Below are 24,853 nucleotides of genomic sequence, written 5' to 3' on the forward strand. Positions count from 1 at the left end.
TTCTTCACCGGAGGACTGCACTTGTTGAATCTTCTGGCAAGCATGTTAGCTCGCACAGTCAGTACTCTTCTTTGGCGTTCTATGTCATTTTTATCATTTAGGTCATCGGTGATGACATGCCCTAAATTTCGCCGCAGATTTTCAGGTTAACCCCGCCGAGACGTATGGGTGGAATGACAGTGGGACCAGTATTTGTTTTAAATGTCAGCAGGGATGACTTTTTAGCATTTTACATCAGCCCGTGACTATCAACGTAAGCTTGCCAGAAGTTTTCTCATCGCTCTTACCGTTGGAGCTAGTGTGACCATGTCGTCTGTATAACTAATATTGTTCATACATACCCCGGCAATATGGCATCCGATTGATCAATACTTAAACACATGTTAACAATCTGACATGTGGCTTAGATCCCGTGACATTCAATCTTTCTAGGCATAATGACGTAAGTACGATACGTTTTATAATGACCATAATTGCGTGGCAGATCACTGGCCAGCGATCTTGTAACTTACAAAGTAAACAAAATTTATGTAACAAATGTACATTGGAAAATAAATCTCAATGAAACAAAAAAGGATTATATTATTGGGGAAACAAATACACAAGGAAAATGTGTAATATTCAAAAAATGAACAGGAAGATATAATCCAAAAATTCACAAACTATGGAAATTTCATTTTGAATTTTTTAAGTTATTACTAGCGCAGACCCGAGAAAAATCATGGGATAGTGATAAAGGCGCTTAATATAAAAAGTAACATAAGTAGTGTTCTGTGGGCGGGTATCGTGATCCAAATATTTGCCTAATCGAGGCATAAATTTCCGACACAGAAGTGTGTTAAAGAAATTCAAATGGGATTGAGATCTACTACGTCAGACGAGTGTAAGTGCGGGTGTTGGAGTTAGCTACTGGGATAAATTGATAATTCATTTCCATTCAAATTTGTAGGATGGCACTTCTAGTTTTATTTCATGTAAAGGCGCTTTTGCGTACTGATATCTCGTCGAAACGTGGTCGCGTAGCAACAGTGAGGAGCAGTGTGCGGGAACCGGATTCGGTAGTTTCCGATCGTTCAGCATTACAGCTTCGGAGGTCAAAATAGACTAATTGGAGATTAAATGCAGGGAACCATTTTCTTCGCTTCGTGTCTATATAAATATAATACACCGGTAGGGATGGTCTGAATTCCCTACAAATCAGTTTCAATTTTGAGATGGTAATTAAAATAATTTTCTTTTATATTATACAGGTAAGTACATTATAGCTAGTCTGCATTCTTCAAACAATTCCAATTCGAAGTAAAAGTTTTAGAGTTCATTCAAACGGAGTTACGGACAGAGGCACATCCGAAATTAGTATTTTTAATTCGACACTGCATTAATTTGAAATTCATGCAAAGCGATACATGTTTTAGCGACTTCCATTATATTTTTTTTTATATTTTAAATCTCAAAATCTTAAAATGTGTGTAATTTTCCAGGAGTAATTGTTTCTGATAATTATAATTTTTTTCTTGGTGATTTAATTGTTTTCGCTGCGTAACCAAAAAAGTTACTCATCTCTTAATTCATAAAGCATGTCTCGTCCAACAAAAACACGTCCCCTTTTTGTGAATGCTTGGGTAGGGGACAAAATGTTTTTTTTCTGTTCGTGGCTGACGGGAAACAAAAAACGTTGTGGCCCTGCCCCGGTGTTTTTGTTCTAGTCGGATGTTTTGAAAAAATATTGGGTCGCTGGAGACCCGACTTAACAGTGACATAAAATTTATTTTGCAGTAAGATTCTACCTTGGATTTATGGATACACATTTTTTTGTTTTTGTGTTTCTTTTTATGTTTTTCTTTCGTTGTTCACCTAACTAGGTCACACAAGATGTGTTCTAAGGCGAACAATGCAATACAAGCTTTTTTTTCTTCGGTGGATGTCCGTCTATAAGAAAAATACATATAAACAAATATGATATAAATGAAAGTCGTTAAATCAGGAACGTAATACAAATAATTCTGTCAACACTTCAATTCAAGAAACAACATTTATTACAAATACGTTGTGGTTTGTTATCGATTTAACGATTTATAATGCTACGTATACATCGGCGAGCCGAACTGCCGAACTGAACCTCAACTTATGGGAAAGAAACGAATCAACAGCAAAGCAACGCTTGCAGTTGATTCGTTCCTTTCCCGTAATTCGAGGTTCGCAAATGTATACGTACCCTAACGGTAGGGGGTTTAATTTCTCGCTTAGAGCTAATTTTTTTATGTTTATGCTAAAATTCAATAATAATTTGTTATAATATTTTATAATATTTTTTTACATTAACCCCTCACAAGAGGCCTTTATAAAAATAAATATCCTCAGGGCTTATGTCGTCTTTGGGGATGCTGTGGAGGGTATTTTTAAGGAAAAAAAGGATAAGAAATTATGGAAAGAAAAATATCTGAAGGGTGGGTAGGAATGGAGGGGTTAGTGTGTCCAGGAGTGACAGAAGTATGAATCCATCCCTCCCGCTGAAACCCATTCCCACCTCCCAAATTAAATTTCCTATAGAGAGGTATGATATCATTGACGAGAGCGTAATAATATATTTTTTTTAAAGTATTATCAAATTGGTTGTAATTGAACTATTAATTACTTCACAATCGAAATTTGCTATTTTCACACGTATAACGTGAGAAATCGTATTATGATACAGCTTAGTAGTGGAAAACGTTTCTCGGACGTAAATAAGATGACGATACATTATGCAGAAAAAAGAATGTGTGTGAAAAAGTTACAAAAATTGCTTCCGGCGGCGTTTACTCCAAAAATATCTTATTTGTTGAATTTGTACTCTGATGTCAGTGAAATTGATTTTCCACTGAAAATAGTGATGAAATATCAAGGATTTAAAAAATTCGATGTGGTACCGCACATTTTACCTTGCCCAGAGCCAGTGGGACTAAGGCAATCCTGTTTTGGAGAATTCTTTAAAGTTGATGAAATGGGGAGTGATGGGAATGGAAGAGAAAGTTGGTGATTTAGATCACTAAACATAGCTTTACCCATTTCAAACACATTCGACTCTAAGTGGTGGTCTCTCACAAGGGCAATTCTCTTTTAAAATCTTCCGCTTTGGAACGAGTTTCAAATCGTCAATCAAAAATACTAATTTCGGTTGTATGTCTGTCCTATATGTGTAACTCTCGATCTGTAAAATCTGAAACTCGAATTTAAATTATATTTAAAAGTTATTTTTAAAATTGGAACTGATTGTGTGTAAAATTCCGACAAGCGATAATGTAGGAAGTATAATATTTTATCAGAAAATAATTTTTATTGTCTTTTTCAAAAGTGAACTTAAAACATCCCGTTATAATATATGATTTTTCACGGGTCTGCGCTAGTACAAAATAATGTGAAAAAAATTTGGTCATTAATTAAACAGAGATTTGAACCCACGACCTCTGGGACGACAAGACAAAATAAACTTCAAAATGTGAGTACATAATGACAGAGAAGAAAATTTTAATTTCACGGAACAATTTTCTAGAATCTCAATTACGTTTTGCTTTTCTCATTAGGTATAATATTGGTGCCTACACAGTTTTCCCCTTGCAAGGCTAAAGGTCCTGTACGGTACAGGACCTTTTACCTGTACCTTATAAATCAAAAGCTGACCTTTACAATTTCGTTTACAACATCGTTAAACTTTAATACTAAACTTTAAACTTTAATGCGCGGTATTCAAATTTATGTGTATGCTTTGATTAACTTTGAATTAACTCGGTAGTATTAGGTTGAACTACCCTTAGTAATAGTCTATTATGGACATACACTATAGATTATCTGAAACTAAAATTTCCTTCTGTAAGAAAGTAATTTATTAACTTGTTAAAACTAGTTCATTATTATTCTTTTAAAACTACAGAATAGATACGAAATTATAATAATTAGTTTTTCTTATGGATCTTGATGTAACCCATAACCAATCTAACGGCGGGCACTAATTTGTATGTTCAAAAGTGGTAGATACTCTCAGTATCGTCCTGGTGAAAAATCACTATTCAGAATCGAAATGGTTGCTCGAAATGTATATAAACATGTTTAATGACCAGATCTGAATAGCCAGGTACTTCCCTACCTATTTTTCCCTATATCCTTAGCCTCCCCCCTCCTTCCAGCCTTACAATGTACGAACATAATACATTTGTGGATGCCATAGTTCCCCGGCTCTGGACAGTCCGGAGCTTTTGGGAGTCTTGTGCATTTTTAATTTTTTTAAAGCATTTCGATGTGTACATTAATTTTCTTTGCACATTTGAAATGGAAGACAATAATTCTATATATACCCAAGTCGCTGTAACTTCGTATACTTGAAGTATTCGTTAGGGTGGCCCTGGGGGATTTAAATGGAAGTACAATGCTTTCAATCTTGTTCCAGGGAGATTCAGGTGGTCCACTGGTGGTCGGGGGGAGGCAGCTGGGGGTGGTATCTGCCGGCGCAACGGGCACATGTGGAGAGGCCACCCTGCCAGGGATCTACACCAGGGTGGCACAGTTCACACACTGGATTCAACGAAATGCACTCATGTAATTTTATTAAAAAGTGATTTTTCAACAGATTTTTATTATTTTAAAAAAATTCTTCTTATTTTCTTGTTCACACTCTCGATTTAAAGTAATGGTAAATCAAAACAATGATTTATCAACGAAAATAAAAATGTTGTTCTCTTTGACAAAGTTACATATTACATTCAACGAAATGGACTAATTACAAATCAACGAAATGAATTTTCAGCAACGGAATCCAGATTGAAAGAAATTTCTGATGTAAAATCAACGCAAAGTGCTGCTTTGCTGAGTTTCTTTTCCAATTAAACAAAATGAGGTCAAGTAAAACCAACATATCAAAAAATCTACCAAAAAAGGTCTTTAAAAATTATGTTTTCCGTTAATAATTCACTTTTCCCAAGAGTAAGCAGCTTTATTTCGTTTTAATTCGATCCCTTATATCCTTTAAAATATGTGTTCACTACGATTAAGCAATATATATAATTTTAGAAATAATCAGAACGGTACAGTTTGGCATAATATTCCAGAAATTTTATTTAGTTTTTGTACTTAAATTTTAAATTACTATAGCAACACCAAGTTACTCACTTTGTTTTTGAATTAGTTTTTGTTTAATTTTGATTTCACATCCTAATAAATTGCTATTTTGATGCATAAATTTCAAATATTCTTAAAAATCGACTTTTTATGTAATTTATTCCTTACAAAGCGTTAAATAATAAAAAAGATTAAAAATAAAATTGTCTTAGAATGGAATATACATTCATCCTTTCGAAAAGTACCACTAATTTTGAAAAATATGCAGTTGGAGTATTGTGGTTTTATAAACACACATTACTTTTATCACGAGCCATCTTGGTTTTGGCGTTTAAAACATTTTAAAGGGCCATAATTTTTGTCTGCTTTTAAATTTCAGACTGTAGGACTTCTTATAATCATTTTTTAACATGTTAAGCTAATAATATAAAATATCGGTAATGTAAGTTTGGTAATAAATCAAGCTAAATTGGCTTCAGTAAAAATGACTTCAAAAGAAATTTCCTAATTACTTACGGACTATTAAATTTGTGGCAAGGACACAGCCCTGCTTACAATTAGAATATTATAACACCAGAATTTAGCCTGAAACTCGCCTGAACATTCGTCTAAATTAATGAAACAATTAACCTTTTTTGCGGCAATTTTTTCGTTGTGAACTTTTCTTGGTGGAACTGATTGGGCAATTGAATTATTTAATTACCTTAAATAATAACGCGGCACAGATGCTAGCGTAATACTTGATTACTGATTAAATATTATTATTTTTTAAAGTGCTAACAAGAATTAGTTTTTATTTTTTTGTTTACGCTCATGTGAGTTTGTACATAATATCATCAATTATTATTATGTCGACAGAAAAATTAAAAAAAAATCTAATAGAACAGATTAGATCATTACTACAACATTGAGTTTTTTAAATATAAAAAAAATGATGATGTACGGTGCTTATCACTGTACAGCTAATTACAAGAAGTGTGATCTATATAAGTAATATAAGTGATGTCACCAATTTCCATAAGACCTTTTAACTCCTAGGTACCAGACAGCCAATGAAAATGATTGTCGTTTTTTCAAGAAGGTTCGATTTTTGAAAAATATGTTTGATTAATTCAATCAGAAGTAATTAAAAAAACTTCAATTTTTCGGGAACACGGACATGCTCAACACACACATTTTTTGATTCATCACTTCAGTGGTGGTAAATATACGAAAAACGTAACTAAAATTCAACATACAATAACCAATGTAAAACGCACTTGGGGTGATTGAAGTGATATGAAAACAATATAATAAATTATACATTTAGGTGCATGTATATTGAAGTTTCCATTATAATTTTAGTTTTTTTAAAGAAAGAAGAACATTCCTTGGTAACGTAAGCGAAAAGTGTTGCTTGTGTCGTGATGGAGGACTTAGCCAGCCGAGGAACTAACGACGCCTCCGTGGGACCCAGACGCGACGCCAACTCAGCTACTGATCGGTCAAATGCTTGCCTTGTCGATGTCAATTCCTAACTAGCTATATAAAATACTGCATAAATGATAACCACTTAATGAAAGAATTAAAAATACTAAAACTCTCAGATTATAATTAAGAAGACTTGTTTCCGACTTGACTTTTATTTTTTAAATTTTTAATGTTATTATAGACAACCCTGATTTACTTAGTCCAATTACCTTTTACGTACCAACTAGAAACACTAACAACAATTATTTTTAATTGCAACAATATCAGGACTGAGTCATTTAGATACTCGCGTATACCTAGATGCAGTTGATAATTATTTCTTAGAAAGAATAGATTCGTTCAACTGCACGGAATATAGTTACAAGAAGGCTATAATAACATACCACATAAATAACTAGTAATGTTAGCGTTAATATTGTTTAGGATTGTGTCCTATTTTGTAATTTCTTCAACCAATTTTACTTATTTAAGGCCATGTAGTAAGCGTTCAAAGATGGTTTGAAAGGGAGTTATGTAAATACGAATGTATTTAGCAATGTAACATACATTCAGAATTAAGCGAAATTGGAGAAAATATATAATAAAACACGACTCGCTTGAAATAGAGTAAAAATCTCTTGAGAAATTTTTTAGTTGCATTTAAAGATACACTGTGAATTTTTATTCACATTTTATTAAGAATATTCCACTAAATTATTATATACATTACAAATTTGTAAATGTTGATGTAAAATACAAATAAATAAACATAAAGGAGTCAGCCGCGTTTTTCAAGATTTCGTCAATAGAAAGTCGTAGAAACTCCGCAGATGTACTATTATTACAAAAAACAGCCACCTCCGTTATAGATTTCCCAGAATTACTTGAAATAATTCAATTAAGGGTATCCATCAGACAAACCAGACAAAACCACATACTAAACATCCCTCATTGTAATACTAATTCAAAACAAAATACATTCATTCACCGGGTTTCCCATACTTTCAACAATTCGTACAACACATTTGACTTATTTAACACAACACCTCGCATTTTTAAATCTAAAATCATAAAATAACATTTACATTAGCATGTTACTCATCACATAGACTAGATCTATCCCATATAGGGTTGCCATCCGTCCGGGTTTCCCCGGATTTGTCCTAGTTTAGAAGGCGTCCGGGGAGCGTCCGGGCGGGGTTTCATTTGTAGTCCGGGTTTGCCAATGGTTTGCCAACGTGGAGAGAATATTCTCATTGATTTCACAACAATGGACAAAAGAAAGAAATTTACTAAACGTAGAAACAATCTCGCCAGTAATTAAAATTAAATTCAATTTCCAAGAATACAGCTGCATTGATTTTTATAAATTCCTTTTAAAAAGGGAAAATATTCTAAAAGCTATCGGAAAGAGTGATAAATACAAAAAAACTGAAAAGTAAAAAGGCAAGAGGCTGAGGAAAAATCTTTAATAGCTAGATAATCAAATAATGTACTTACAAGTGCTATAATTTATATTCATTTTTGTAGTTAAAGTAATGATTGTTTTTATTACGTAAAAGAAATGTAGAATTTTAATTTTAATATTTTATTATTTCATAGATTTCTTGAAATTACAATTGTTATGTTTTTTTTACAACCATACTAGGCTAATGCCCGTGTTAAGGTAATATGGCTGTTGATTAAAATTTAAGGTGATATAAATGAGAATAGTTTTGGATATTATATGTTTAAAAAAAATAATAATGTAACTTACATTACAGTAAGTCTAAACTTTAAAAAGGGTCAGTTTTTTTGCTTAAGATTTAAGAAGACTGAATTTAGTTCATATTATGTTAAGAGGTATTTTGTTGTGTAAATGGCTGCTGATACAAATTTAAAAAAGATAATTATTATTCAGTTAAAAGAGTTACCTCAAAAATTGTAAGACTGAATACTAAAATGGTCTCAGTATTTTTATGATTTTTGTTTAAAAATTTAATTGAATTTTGTTAAGTTTAATATTTTAATAAGGCTTAGTTTTCATAACAGTATATTAATAATTTTTGTTTTATTTTTATGAAAACAATGTGTAACAAACTGTAATAAGATTCTGTTTTGTTAGGTACATTTAAAATGATGATAAAAGATGACAAAATTCAATTTTAAGGTCTGAAAATAAATAAAAAGGTGATTTATGACATTTTAAACTGTTTTTATTACACTGACTGTGTTTAAAAAAACCTGTTGACATGTCCGGGTTATGGGCTCTAAAATCCGGGGTTTTCACGCCTCTTATCCTGGTTGCCAAATTTTAGAGATGGCAACCCTAATCCCATACCCTTCCCTTCCTCCATCCCATCCCATCCCCATAGGCCAATGTAACTTTTTTCTCTTATATTCACTAAATAATTAAAATCCATCAGTGGAAACCTATTATTGGTTGTATTTTATATTACTTATACTGCTACACTTTATAAAATATTATAACTGTTGGCTTTCCAAATAAAACAAAATAAAATAAAGCCTGTTCTTTAAATTAATTATTTGATGGGTAAAATATTGAGTTGATAAATAAAATATAACGTGTCTGAACACGCGCTACATAAATTTGACCATTTAAAATTATATTTTCAATATTTTGTACGTTTCACTGATCAGATCTGTAGATCACTGATGAGCTTTAACCATAACCACCGGCGTAATATCACTGAAAAGCTATCGGGACTCAGTCCATAAAGCTGGAGTAATTAAGTTGCCGCACCCGAAAGCACCGAAACACCAGCACGCAATGTTCACGTTACGCCCGCCCTGCACCTTCATAATACTAAAGAGTTCTGTATTATAGTGCTACTGTATACAGAACGGCTCTATATATATTTACGTTTTGCCTATACATGGGTAGGTACCTAAGTATAATATACTTTTACAGCAATGTTCTGTCTAGATTGTACAAATTGCATACAGATTCGAACGTAGTATCTCCAACTGTATAACATAGAACACAGAATCGTTCTGCATGGATTTGCGCACTGCCTACGCATGGTTATGTACCTACCTATGTACTACGTATGTGTATTATAAATGTAATGTGTTATACGCGTGTATAGCGTGTTCAAATTACGAACATGTATTAAAATATTTACTAGGCACTGTACAATACAGAATGGCTGCTACAGACGTAGATACAACGTAGAGCATTATAAAAAATGGGTCATACCGTATTTTTCTGTGAAGATTGTACAAAACAACACAAATAGGCATTATTAAACATTTTGTTACTATTGCATAATATAGAACTGCTCTGCATAGGTTTGCAAATTACCTGTCTGTGTTAAGAAAATACATACAAGTATTATAGAACTTCTTTACTGTATAATGTTAGAGACTAGATTTAATCACAGAATCTTCACATTAATACAATAAAACCCGTATTTTAATACATAACTTAATTATAATAACAGATGGCAAATAGTATTAATCAAAATAAATATCACAAAGAGATGCAGTTTTTATTAGTTCGTATTTACATTTGTACACGTCTAGTACATGCATGTCGGGTAATTATTACTCATTGCAGTACCGAACATGACCCTTGCACGTGGGTATTATAGTAGTTATTTTAACATTGTTATGGTTTAAGTGTAAAACAAACAACAACAAAAAAAATACATTTTCTTTGAAGATAAAATATATGAAATTAAGTTATACATTAGTTATATACGAAAACTGTAATTTAAACATAAAATGTGACATTTTCAGTGGAATTGTTTCAGAAAGAAGAATTTTTATAAAAGCATATAAATATTATGCAGTTAAAAACAAAAACAGGGGCATAAAAAATGATTTAAGATTTTCACGGCCAAAAGTATTTTTGCTATTTATTTTTGGGGTGTTATGCCGTGTTGCGCTAACTCCTTCTTTAGCCAACGTTTCGGACAGCATTGCAGTGTCCATCATCAGGGAAAATGTTTTATTTGAGGTTGTGTTAAAATGTGAGCTTATGTATGAGGTTGTGATACCGTGTTGCCAGCTCCACCTACATCTGCACCTAAGTGCAACCCTTACCGAAGAAGACTGGAGAAAAGTTGACAACATGACTTACCAACAAGCAGTAAGATCTAAGCAGTCAACAGATGCGAGACAGAAACAAAAGTTTGAAAGGCTCAACCGAGACAAAAAAGGTGATCGAAAACAACTCGATCAAAATAAAGTTGTCATCAACATTTCGACCCTTGCGTTGAGCCCAGACGCAACTTCCGTGCTGGCAAAGGGGATGAACTTTGCAGTGGCCCCCAAAAAGATACCTGTGGAATCCATCGTATGTGGTGTAGAGACTGCACTACATACAATGATGAAAGTACACAAAATGTCAGAGGTGCAAGCAGAGGACATCCGGCAAGAGACTTGCCATATTTTAAAAAGGGCTGGTATTCCCCGCCCCAATATCACGAAAGGAGAGTTTGCGGCCCTAAAAGAATTACGCGCCAATGAGGAAATCTTGGTTCTGCCAGCCGATAAAGGAAATGCCTCAAATAACACATCTGCCCTGATGATGGACACTGCAATGCTGTCCGAAACGTTGGCTAAAGAAGAAGTTAGCGCAACACGGCATAACACCCCAAAAACAAATAGCAAAAAAAGGGGCATAAATGTACGGAATTTCATAACCGATGTTAGTAAATACTATTACAGATGACTGTTGATTTATAAAAAAAAAAATAGCTATTTCGGTGTATTTTAAGCAAGGTTTGCTGTGTTTTCAGTAAAAATTAATGTTGTCTCATCAAAAGTTGTAAATGGTGTGTTGGACATTTTAGGGGGAGTAAAATTAATTTGCTGTGTTAATTTTACTGCCCCTAAAATTATTTTAATATGTGGTTTTCCAATGGGGACTGCATTTACACAAGTGCTATGTCTTTGGCTAGAACGGTTTAGTGTATTTGTGAAATTTATTGGACGCGTGCAAATAAATTTTAGACATTGAATGCTATATTTTGTCCTGGTTCCAAAATATCACTTTCCTGGAACTATTTTTTGGAGGGATATCAACCAAAAAATATAAGTATTATTAAGTTTCCTTATTTTTAAACAAATGTTCACTATACACACTAAATATGTATTTTTAGTTATAGTTTCAATTTTTTTATTATTACTATGTCACTAATACCTTTAATCTATTTAAAAGAAAGAGAAACATTAACAATAACCTAACAACATGTTAACTCTTACTACTGTGGTAAAAAGTATATATTTTCCACTACAAATATGGCAACTTAGTTGGCAGAAGAATTTATTTATTTATTCGAGACACAAACAGGATATTTATAAAAACATTAATTATGGATTACAAAATAAAAAAGTACAATTATAAATATCCCTAGACTAATGTGTCTGCAGCAATCACATTTGCACATTCACATAAGCAAACATGTAAAACAATTACAGTATTTATATACAAAACTTAAAACTTAATTACAAAGATTGAAGCACATAGAAAAATTAAAAGAGTACATATTAAAAAAATTCTAAACCACTAAACAATTTTTTCATTTATTTATTTTTCTTTTTTTTTAAGTACAGAAATCGTGGAGATATTTCTTGAAACACGTTATATTATTTGCAAAAATATCTATGACAGTGTGTATTTTAGCAAGATCATTGTATGATCGAGACATTCTAGACATAGGATTAAAATATCCAGTGTTATTGGCAAAAATTTCGGTCCAAAATATGTTCATATTTCTAGTATATTTGGGCCTGGCGTAAAAATTTATTTGATTGACTAAGTTACTATTAACACGATTATTCACAATTTTGTAAAGCATTAAGAGGTCATTTATATTTCTTATTTTAACTAAACTCTCTAATTTGAAATATGTAAGTCTTTGTTCATACCCATTACCCATACCCATCTTCTAGATGGTAGACACCTGATCGATAAGACAAAATCCGTGTAAATTTTCTTTGGACAGATTCAAGTCTGGATACCTGTGTAATGTAATGTGGATTCCAGACTGTTGACCCGTACTCAAGAACACTACGGATTAACGAATTGAATAGAATTATTAGGCTATTAGAGTTCTTGAACAGTTTAGTTGATCTTACAATAAAACCTAGTACTTTATTTGATTTATTTAGAATGTATTCTATGTGTTGGTTGAATGTTAGTTTGTTGTCGAATATAATTCCTAAATCTTTGATCGATTCAACTGTTTCCAGATTGTGACCACATATGCTATATGAGTACAGAGTTTTGTTGGTGTTCTTGGTGAAATTTATAACTTTGCACTTAGCTATATTCAATTCCATTTCATTGTCAATACACCAGGCAGATAATGTGTTAAGGTCTTGTTGTAAGAGTTCACAATCTTCCATAGATTTAATTGCTTTATATATCTTGAGGTCGTCAGCGTATAGAGAAAAATTACAGTGGAGTTTACATGTAAGGTCGTTGATGAAGATTAAGAAAAGCAAGGGTCGAAGGTGTGATCCTTGTGGAACGCCCGACGTAACTAATATTGGGGAAGAGTTAAAACCGTTAACAGTAACTAATTGACTTCTATTTGATAAATATGATTCTAACCAACGAAGCAGATTTCCGTGTTTGCCGATTTTATCCAGTTTATTCATTAAGATAGGGTGACTAACTTTGTCGAAAGCCTTACTGAAATCGGTGTATACGGCATCTACTTGTGTTTTTTTATTCATCGATTTACACAGAAAGTCCATATACTCGATTAAATTAGTGTTTGTGGATCGTTTAGCTACAAAGCCATGTTGGAAGTATGTGTGTTACGTGATTAAATATGTCTTTATATACAATGGACTCAAATATTTTGAAAAACAAGATAAAAGGCTGATAGGACGGTAGTTCTTTACATCGTTTTTACTGCCAGACTTATGGATCGGAATGACGTGGGCAACTTTCCACAGATCTGGAAATACCCCTTCGTTCAGACTTTTGACGAATAATTTGTGTAAAGGTGCTGCAAGTTGATCTGCACAATTTCGAATGAATAGTGGAGGAATACCATCTGGACCGGAACCCTTATTGATATCGAGAGTGTTTAACTTCACCTTGACCTCGTCTAGGGTTATTTTGATATAAGATAGTGGATACTTATAGAGTGGGAAAGAAAGTTTAGAGTCACTTTTAGAATTAGATGGTGAGCTAAATACAGAAGAGAAGTAAGTAGAAAAGAGTTCGCATGTTTCTTTGCCATTTGTTGCTGATTTTTCGTGGAGATGCATGATTTTTGGGAGAGAATTAGAAACTCTTTTCCATTTAATGAGGGTTGACAGATTTTTGATACTGTTAGGGAGAGAATTTTCTATTGAATCTACATAGGCTTTAAGGCAGGTACGTATGGATAATTTTACTTTAGCCCTCAAAATGGAAAAACTGTCATAGTCACATTGATTTTTGTATTTTTTCCACTTCTTTCTAAACTTTTCTTTTTCTCTAAGTTGGTGGATCAAAGCACTGCTGAACCAAATTGGAAACCTTTTGTTGCTGTTTCTTAAGCGCGAAGTGTGTTTTTCAATTGATAGCCATAATAAGTTATAAAAATGTAGTAGTCATTACAATTCAGAGTATTAAGATCGTTCCAGTTATTTAGTGATAGCATTTCATTGCATTTAGTGTATAGTCCAGTCAGTGGGGAGTTTTACCTTGCAAAAGGTTAGGTAGTAGCGATTTTGATATATGTTGTTAAGATTGGGACTCTAAAGAAAAAAAAAAGTTTTCGACCTTGGGAGGGTCGAGCTCGATCCGCCATCTTGGATTAAAGGTGCCAAAATTTGTTTTTTTTTAAATAATTGTGAAGTGGTCGTTTTTACAACCAAATTGTTGAACGCAAACTTAAAGACAACTAAATTACCTACATTTTTTGTAGAAAGTTTTTTTTTGTAAGTCTAATAGGTAACGAGTTACAGTGGCGGAAATGTGAATATTTTTCAAAAAAGTGATGAAATTCCCAACTTTGTAATTTTTGCGGGTTATTCATTACATAATTATAATAATTTTGTTAACTCATTTCCACACCACCATGAGGTAGAGAACATTGCGCATTTTTTTTATTGTGGTATCCCCAGTAGGTCAACTCCACAGATATACCAGCGTTATGCTACAGTAAATTATGTTACATTACTGTGAATTATGTTACTATAAATTATGTTACTTAATAACAGTCTTCGTCATCAATGTCATCATCTAACTCATTGCCTGTGATATTTGGGCTTCCATTGACAAAATCTCTTCTTCTTCGTCCTCGACATCGATGTGAACCTCTGGCGAATTTCGGCATGTTTGACCATTACAGCACCCACATACAATAGAACACTTCAATCCAGCTTTCCTGCAGCCACATGCAACGCCGCATCCTTTTTTACAATTGCATGAAATAAATTTTAATAAAGTCTCGGGTGCTGGTTTCTTTGTCATTCTTACTGGAACAAGCCCGTTGATGTCACGTTTCCAGGCCCAGTTTTCTGGATTTTTTTGGATTCCATACCATTTTTGGACTTGATGATACGTTCTAAATGCATGGTACCGTGTAGCGTCGTTCGTTAGTGGCAAAGAGGCAAGATTGAATTTGATTTTTGTTGTCGACTTTGCGAAACGTTTGTAGAGGACTTCTTCCAAGGTTTCCTTATCCATGTCACCCCCGTATAAAGCAACAAGAAAGCGTGTTCCTGCAACTGCTATTTTTCTGGTGTTGCATCATGTTGTTTGAAGATTCTTATCATGGCATTGAGTCTTGTGTCGTTTTGCACAAGCGAACAAAATTTATTTTTTCCTTGGTTGAAGAAGGACGATGTTGTATCGCAGCCGCTAAAGGCATGAAGAAACAGAATATTCTCAGCCGCCTCTTTGTATTTCACACTATTCGCGGGATACAATCTTTCAAAAGTTTTGCCTCTACCGGGTTTGCGAAGATATATACTATTTTGTTGTGGTGCTAATGCTGTCATGATGTCAGCAGAACTAGGAGATCAACGTCTTCGCCAATAATGAAAACAGCGTCATATGATGAACACAAGGAAATCGCAGTATTGACAATCAACTCATCAGCATCTTCTTCAGCCTGCTTAACTGTAAAATCATCCTGTATAAATTGCTTTGTAAGCATCGAAATCAGACGGACTTTGTTATTTTCATTGGCTAAAAATCGTTCTTGTGAAACTTGAACTGGCATTATTTCATCGAAAAGAACATCTGCAGACATGTGCTTCTTCGATCGGCGAAGTCTTTCTGCGGTTTTCGTATTTTTTTCACCATCATCAAGCGGATATCCATCGAAAACAATGACTGCATATGATCCATAGTGATTTCTTACATAGTGAACGTACTTCTCGCAAATTGACCCAAAATAATCATTCCGATTCCATACAACTTTATGTAAAAGATATCCTCCATCTACAACATTAATTTTGCTACCTTCAAGTTGCACGCCTTCTGGAAGTTGTTCGAAAACACCATAAAATGATGATTTCGTACCTTTGCGCACGAGCACACTGAGTGACCGAGCATCCAGGCAACGTCCTGTAACCACCCCGACTCAATCAGTGTTGCCAAGTCAGCTGTAGACTAGGATCCCACTATAACAAATCAACGTCATCGAGCACACGGATGATGCTATATAAGTATATTGTAACGTAGAAATACGTTAAAATGATATTGTGTAATATGTTCGTACAAAATTTATCAAGAAAACTGGAGTTTTACAATTTTTTGTCAAAATTTTCTTCTTTCAACCGCTGTAACTCGTTACCTATTAGACTTACAAAAAAAACTTTTTATAAAAAATGTAGGTAATTTAGTTGTCTTTAAGTTTGCGTTCAACAATTTGGTTGTAAAAACTACCACTTCACAATTATTTTGAAAAAAACAAATTTTGGCACCTTCAATCCAAGATGGCGGATCGAGCTCGACCCTCCCAAGGTCGAAAACTTTTTTTTTTCTTTAGAGTCCCAATCTTAACAACATATGTGAAAATCGCTACTACCTAACCTTTTGCAAGGTGGAGCCCTTTTTTATCCCCCACTGACTGGACTAGTAGTCCGTTTTTTTGAAGTTATATTTGATGTGATCTGGGTTGGTGGGTAGGGGTCTGTATTTAGACATTAGAAAATCAAATTCAATGGGAGGATGATAGGAGTCAACTTTAGATAGCACATGTGAAGCAATTTGAATTTCAAGGTGATTGTTGGAAAACACTAAATCTAAAATTCGATCTATATTGTTAGAGACGTGATTGAACTGATTAAGTCCAGTCAAATTTTGAAAGTCCAGTAGGGATTTTGATTTTTGGCTATTATATATGACTAGTGAGGCATGGAACTGGCAAAGAAAGGATGAAAGTAGATTGAATGCTGTTGAAATGAGATCCCTGAGGCGTATGTGTGGTAAAACCATGTATGATCGTGTGAGGAATGTGGATATCCGCAAAGAGTGCAAGGCTGATGTAAGCGTAATGAGTAAGATCAAGAAAGGGACGCTTAGATGGTTTGGGCATGTAGAGCGAATGAGCGAAGAAAGGAGTGTAAGGAGAATATACGATGCAAATGTGAATGGTAGCAGAAGTCGGGGGCGCCCGAGGAAGACATGGCACGACCAAGTGAATCAGATACTTGAGTCGGGCCATGTCAAGAGTCAGAACAATAGAAGAGTATGTATGAGACGATGTATGAATGTGAATGAGGCAAGGAGTGTGTGCCAAGACAGAGTTGTTTGGCGGTCCGTCCTCTCTGCCTACCCCTGCGGGGAAACGGCGTGATGGTTAGTTAGTTAGTTAGTTAGTTATATGACTGGTCTGGTGTGAATTTCGTTGACATTCTGTGGGCATTGAATAGATGGTACATTAAAATCACCCATTATTATTGTTACATCCTCTGATGATAAATTATTATATGTTGTTTGACACTTTTCGAAAAAATCTGTGAGATTTTCGATTGGCATATCTGGAGGCAAATACGCCAAACATAAGTTGATGGTTTGCCTAGATGTTTCATGCAATTTAAATTTAATCCATAAATCTTCTGTAAATTTTGAGCTGTGTGTTCGGACTGTGATTGATGTCATTTCTTTCTTTATGGCTATTAGAACTCCACCACCTGATTTTTTAAAAGAACTCGATGTGTTCCTATCTCGTCTGTAAATATTATATCGATCATCTACTATTTCATGGTCATAGATTGAGGAGTCTAACCATGTTTCTGTAAGACAAATTAAATCATAATTGCAACTGAGCATTTCGCAGTGCAAGTCATTTAGTTTGCTTTTCAAACCACGAACATTTTGATAGTAAAATGTTATGTCCGTTTTGCTAGAATGCATTTTGAAAGTATATATTAAGCATTATTAAATATGTCTTTTTGTAAAATTGATGTGAAAATAATTTATGTGTTATTATGTAATTATGCTTTGAAAAGGGGCAATTTTGAACATGAGAATTTTTTGTTTGTTTGTGGTAAATGATTTTGTCTATGGTGGTAAATGATTTGGAATTGAAACCACGACGGCTGGGTGGGAACCCGACGCATTCGTTTGCTCAGTTATTAAACCTATATTTACCTGTCCAATATAAACAATTTGTTTCATTTGAAAATGGTTACAAAATCATTAATAATACATTGTCAATATACAGGGTGTCCGGAAACTCGTAGTACAAGCGGGAAACTGGTGAATCTACATCACATTTGTAGTCGATTTTGTAGTATATTTTTTTTTTATTTGAGCTTTCGTTATCGAGTAAATCGAGTTTGAAGTTGATTTTTTTTTTTTTTTTTTTTTTTAATCAAATTCTTATAAATTATTACTGAAGATCAAAGTACCCAACTAATTAAAACTGTTTGAAAGTAAAACAAATGAAGAAACTCGGATTTGAAGCATTATTTTGAAATCACCCTTCATAAAATATTTCTGCTCTGCAGGGTTAAAACATCTGTTATTCAACCCTAAACACCAGAAAAAACTTTAACCCTAAAATGGCCAAAAATTTTTTTTTTTTGTTTTTTTTTTTTTTTTGAAAATGCTCATATCAAAAAACTTTATGTTTTTTTGGGTTCCCCATGTGGTGTAGATTCTCCAGTTTCCCGCTTGTACTACGAGTTTCCGGACACCGTGTATAATCTTCAATCGTATATTTTAGAACGAGCGAAAACAGCTAGGAAAGGTATTTTAAATGCTACCTCCTGATTTAAAATATTTATATGGTTTATTTACACTTCTCAATCTTCCTCTTAATTTTTTTTCTTCTTCTTTCTCATTCTTCTATCACTCTCTTCATCATCACAGGTTGAAGATAGGGGATTGCAAATTCCCACTTGTTCCCGATAGTCAGGAGTCTTGTGTGGTATTCAGAAAAAAATATATGAAAAAATATTTGTTTGATTTAGTTATGAAATTTCATGAAAATTGCTTATTCGACCTCCATAAGTAAACATTCCAGCAAAAATCAGACAAAAAATCTCATCCATAACCGGAAAACATCCCGTCAGTTTGGGTGGGATTTGCCGCTTTCGTGGCTTCCGGTCCCACACCTGTTGCCATGCCAACGGAAAACGGAAGTACTGCTCGGATTCATGATCTTCTGGTGATGTCGCACCCTTATTACGCCGGGGGTTGAGAGGTCGTTAGGTCCGAAAGCTTTGACATTTCTTCGGCAGGCATTTTCGAAGTAACGATTTCATCGGAACGAACTAAAGAATTAATTACCTTCAGATCGGATTACGGCCAATCTATTTGTACCAGGAAATATTAATAAATATTGCCTGGACAGTTTAAAGCAGTTCTATAATATTTGAAAGCTAGTCGTCAAATTATACAAAAAACAAAAATTTTAACCTTCTTGGTAGGTTTATCAAAAACCAGGTTAATTAATTATTTGTAATGAATTAATAATAAATAATTTATTAATTTGAATACCATCTTACAACTTCTGGTGCCAGTGAGACCATGTGCATCCCCAATCAGGATGTTGCTGATATGTGCTGTGAAGCTGAAGGGAGGGGAAGGAGGTAGGTAGGGAAGGTTTTGAATTACCACGCTTTTCAGATCTGGCACTAAACACGACTAAAGTCATTTTCAGCTATATTTAGTTTCTGAATCGTGTTTTGTCGCCGGGATGATACTGATGAGAGAACTTGCCGCTCTTTTAAGAAGAGGAAAGAGTAAACCTAAGTCTCGAAAGATCCATTTTTTTAGAGGAAGAAGACGTAAATACCTTGTACAAAAAACTAGTCTTTAAACCAACCCGTTTTTTTACGTGAGTACCGCACAAAAGTCCCAACTGCGCACAGCCTTCTGGAGCTAGTGGGACTATGGCATCCCCAATTGTCGTATGTTGTGAGGTTGGAGGTAGTGGGGAGGGGAAGAAGATACGGAAGAGGAAGATGGGAAGTATCTGGCTATTCAGATCTAGTCACCAAATACGGCTAAAGCCATCACAAACAACAGTTCAACGTTGAATGGTGGTCTTTCAGCAGAGCGAAACTAAAAGAATCTACCGCAAAATACTACATACTATTTTATAGTGAACGAATTTTGAAATAAAACAAAAACAAAAAATTGCTTTCGCACGCTGAAATTCGGACCCGCGAACTACTAAACAAAATTCACCTAACATATTGGAACAGAGATTAATTAAAACAAATCATGACTTTTATAGTGATTCTATATTAATGGTTAGGTTATTAAGAGTGTATATTCTTTTTTATCTGTAGAATAGACTCTACAAAGATTTTCCCAGATCTCAACTGTTTCCGTTGTTGAGATACGAGAATATAAGACAGTTACAAATAATTTAATGTATACATAACCTGAATATAATTCAAAAAGGAATCATAAATACCCTACTTAAAATACTCATAAGAACGCCATCGACTGAAATTTTCAATTGTTTTAATGTAACAAAAGCACAAAAAATATGTACTAAAATTGTTGAAACTATTCAAAAATACTGAATCCTCTTCAATACCACGTATTTATCTAACTAGATCAAATGGCAATGACATAAAAAATATTATATAAGACATAAAACCACATTCGGACAAAGAAATTACATTTATTTTGCCACAAAACTCCACAACATCCTTCCCCCAGATATAAGCGAATAGAAAAGTTTAATGATTACAAATCAAGAATAAAAATAGGGCCAAAAGAGATCAATGAAAAAATTCTGAAATATATTAAAAGCGACATAGAAAACAAATAAAATAGAACTGAATAACTTTAGTCCGCCTAAGCACGGGTCAACCTACTGAGAAGGACTAATAAATACAATTTACTTATTCACTATCATATTGTGTACATATGTACAAACAATAAAAATATAAACTTGAAATATTCAAATTGAGTGAACAGTGAAATAAAACTTCCTTGTTTTGATTACTTTCTATATCAATCATATTTCTTTTGTCAATTCAATTAGCCAACATGAAAAGAAAAACTATGGTTTATAATGGACAAGTGTAAACAATGTAACAAAATGCGGAGTTTAAAAAACTACGATTACGCTAAGGCTCGTGCACAAAGAAAATGATTTTTTCTTTTAACTTTCGAAAAAGTTTTCCTGGTAGTTTTCTTTGACAGGACCCCACGTAATTATTACCAAACAACGTCCTGTAAATGGCTTTACTTTAAAATGAAATTAGTTTGTTGTTCATTCAGCTTATTGTTTAAAACTTTAAACATCATTTGAAATCTGGTTGGTGTCATTTTGGTTTTATAAATTTAAAATGAAAAAAATCTTTGTTTTTGTCAGCAACCAATAAAAGCGTTCAACATTAGCTATGAAAATTAGACAAACATTTTACAGGTATTTCAAGCACAGTAACAGAGATGTTTCAGACTCTGAACTCATGCAGATGCATTGCTTGAATACAGTATATTTCCAACTTGTTATTGGAACTCAGATTAAATATTTTTTGAATTATTGGAAAACGTTTAATTTTTTAATAATACTTCTAATAATTTCTCTGTAAAATTTTAGAAAAATTGTAAAAACTTTTCTAAAATTCAAACTTAATGATCTTATACGCATTTTCTCTCTTTCTCGCTTAAAACAGTAAATAGGTGTAAGAAAGACAAATAGCGGTTTCTCAGTGACGTTTGGCAAGGACTATTTATACGTGTAGGACTATGTACCAATACACACATTCCTGATTTTGGGTTTGTAGACGGCCTCCTTGGTTGATCTACTTTATTATTTTGATTGATTTTATTGGCTTTCATGGCTGATTATTTTTTTAATAACTTATTAATTAAAACTTGAAATTGTAATATCTAATCATTGAAGACAATATTAGCGACTCTCAAACGAAAAATCTTTTTTTGATTTTTCCATTTCAAATTTTCGTTTGAGAGTCTTCAATGATTACAAATTAATTATTTTTATACTATTTTTTAAGCTTAAAATAATTTCTGCTCTACTAAAATAAAGACATCTTGAAACATAAAAGCACTTCAGTTTTCTTAGCAAAGAATTAGAGGAAAAATAACAATCATCATTTTCTTTGATTTTATTATATATACCTATAAGATATAAAATAGTATGATAAATTTGTGTATGTTGAAAGCATACTTAGGTAAGCTTTCACATTTTGTGCAGATTTGATAGTTTTATTGTACTTTTTCGTGCGAAAAAAATACACTTAAAGTATAGTGGGTTAAATCACAAATCTAACACGAGAGAGGACGTAACTCCGAAAATAATAGTTGGCGCTGGACATACTTTGCAGTGTTCTGTGGCATTACGTTAGCTGGGAAATACTAGAGATGGGGTATGTGAATATCGAACGAAACACTGTATATTATATTTGCGGCACGTTCCACAATGGTAGATATTATCAGTATCGTCCTGGTGACAGACCACCATTCAGAATCAAAACGTTGCTTATCTAATCCCCACTACCTTCAGCCTTCAACACAACATGTCATAGTCTCACTAGTTCCAGACTACCTTCAGCCTTCAACACAACATGTCATAGTCTCACTAGTTCCAGACTACCTTCAGCCTTCAACACAACATGTCATAGACTCACTAGTTCCAGACTACCTTCAGCCTTCAACACAACATGTCATAGTCTCACTAGTTCCAGACAATTGGGACTCTTGTGAACTATTCAAATAAAAATTACTTGTCAGATTACTATTCTATAGTCAACAAGTAAGATAAAGGAACAACACATGTCACAGAATGAAGGCGAAAACCATTACAATACATTGATAATTTTCTCACGTGTTATCTAATTCCCTAACCTATTAGACCCACTGGCCTTTTTGTGGTACGGGAAGATTATATTCAATAATAATAATTGGATAATTTGTAGTCCGTTTTTAGAATTTAAAACAGAACAGCTTCTTCCCTTCCCTTTCCCGATCCCTCGACCTCACCATATACCACAATTAGTAATGACGTAGTCTCACTAGCTCCGATTTGGGACTCATGACCGATATTCATATAAAAAAAGATCAAAAGATGTGTCCGATAGAATTTTCAGGATACTGAGAAAAGAAAGCACCGAGGCTGTCTTCGGAACCACGACAAAAATACAAGACTTACTGAGGCCTGAAATAACCAAGATTCTTCTAGAGACAGGTGGAGTTTATAAACTGAGCTGTTCCCGATGTGACAATCTTTATAAATGCCATAGAGAACGGACGTTCTCCAAAAGAATATTAGAACACTTTCAAGCATGTAAACTCGGCCATCCTGACAAATCGGCAAGTGCTGAGCATTTAAATGAAACCGGCTATTACTTTGAATTTGTTCCTGAAGTCCTGAGAAAACCCAAAACGCAATTACGGGGGCAATTGAAATTAAAAAAGCCCATTAATATTAATGAAGACGCTGGAGTTAAGCTCAGTAGTTCTTGGTATCCGGTAATTAGCTACACTTAAACTAAACGCAAAAAACCATTTTAAATTATACTGTAATACCAGCTCCAAGAAGTTTGAAGCTGGCAATGCGGTATCGCATCTATATACACAAGCACACACTTCACCACAATTTTCATTTACAAATTTGTCCTGATGGTGGACATAAGTTCGGATATAAGATCGAAAGGGTTTATTTTTCACATCCAAGAATCTTTTCGGAGGACCACAAGCTAAGATGAAATACACCATAAATTTCACCACCTTAAATGTCCACAACCACAGGCAACGACAATGCATTTGACATAGTGAAACACTCAAATCTATCTCTTCAAAACACTCATCAAACCAGTGTTGTACAAAGTGTTCAAAGCGTTTTGACTTTTCTCGTTCATGAGTTGAACAGCTCGGCTGTGGAATTATTTGCCGGCCATTGTGTTTCCTCCCTCCTACAATTGTTCACTCCTTCCTCTCCTCAAAAAGACCCTAAAACACAGCATCCCCAAAAATGACCCAGGCCCTAAAAGAAATTATTTTGCGTAGGGCCTTCCGTGTGGAGATAATGAAAGAAAAAAGAGAAAAAAAATGTTTAAGAAATATATACTTAAAAGAGTTCCGATTTATGGACAACAGAGCAGCAATGATTTCATTGAAAGAAAATTATTTTAAGGAAGAAACTAGAAATCCAGTTAGTAAAATAAATAAAAAAGTAAAATACTGTCTTTATTTGGGATATATTCTGTTGAACAAAAAATACAGCTTGTTTAAACTTTATATTAGAGAGAAAATTACTAAGAAAACTGAAAATCTGAAGCTCATTTCTTGAAATAATAGCAGTTAAACTCGTCTACACGAGAAACAACCGATTACGAGTTTAGGATTTTTTTTTAAATACACACACAGTATTCATATTAGAATACCTATTTAGTAAGAAAAGAGTTTATTTTAAGCAAAGTTTTGTGAATACTTCTTTTCTCAAATAATTTCAGTCGGCTTCCCTTTCAAACGTTTTCTCCCTAATTCAAATTAAATATTAATTTTCTGTCGATTTCTTATAATCTAACCCTCCACCGGGTTTTGGCAGGTTATTCATACCGGCAGGAAGATAAACCAATCTACGCTGACGCTGTCTCAGACTTATCTGGAACGTAGAGAATTGCTCTCAAAATAGCAGAGAACTGGGTGGCAGCCTCCCCTCGCTTTTGAGCTGCAAGAAGTGAAATCCGAATACGCCCAGGAGGAGATTAATAGGTCATGGATAGAATCTCTAAACCGTAGTACCTGCTGTACAGAAATCTAGAGATATCATTATTATTTATTGTATTATGCATTCATGTCAAAAGGTATGTAAATAATATATCATTTAAATAGTGAAAAGATTTTCCATGGAAATTAAAATGTTAAATTTCAATAATTTATATTTTACAGGATAATTTTTTTTTCAGAAACCTA

At 33.7% G+C, this 24,853-nt stretch overlaps 2 protein-coding genes across 3 annotated transcripts in view; one reads left to right on the forward strand and one right to left on the reverse strand.

Moving 5' to 3' along the window:
• The window catches only part of LOC149421831 (transmembrane protease serine 9-like), a 102,965-nt gene extending 98,389 nt beyond the window's left edge, over positions 1 to 4,576 (forward strand). Inside the window, exon 12 of the mRNA XM_089634689.1 lies at positions 4,424 to 4,576. Within this exon, the coding sequence (XP_089490815.1) occupies positions 4,424 to 4,576 (153 nt within the window). The remainder of the gene's footprint in view (positions 1 to 4,423) is intronic.
• Epac (Exchange protein directly activated by cAMP) overlaps positions 1 to 24,853 on the reverse strand; it is a 524,699-nt gene that overhangs the window by 462,047 nt on the left and 37,799 nt on the right. The window lies entirely within an intron of this gene.

Source organism: Hesperophylax consimilis, chromosome 8 (genome assembly GCF_061612785.1).
Source record: "Hesperophylax consimilis isolate HC1 chromosome 8, BYU_Hcon_1.0, whole genome shotgun sequence".
Taxonomy (NCBI): Eukaryota; Metazoa; Arthropoda; class Insecta; order Trichoptera; family Limnephilidae; genus Hesperophylax; species Hesperophylax consimilis.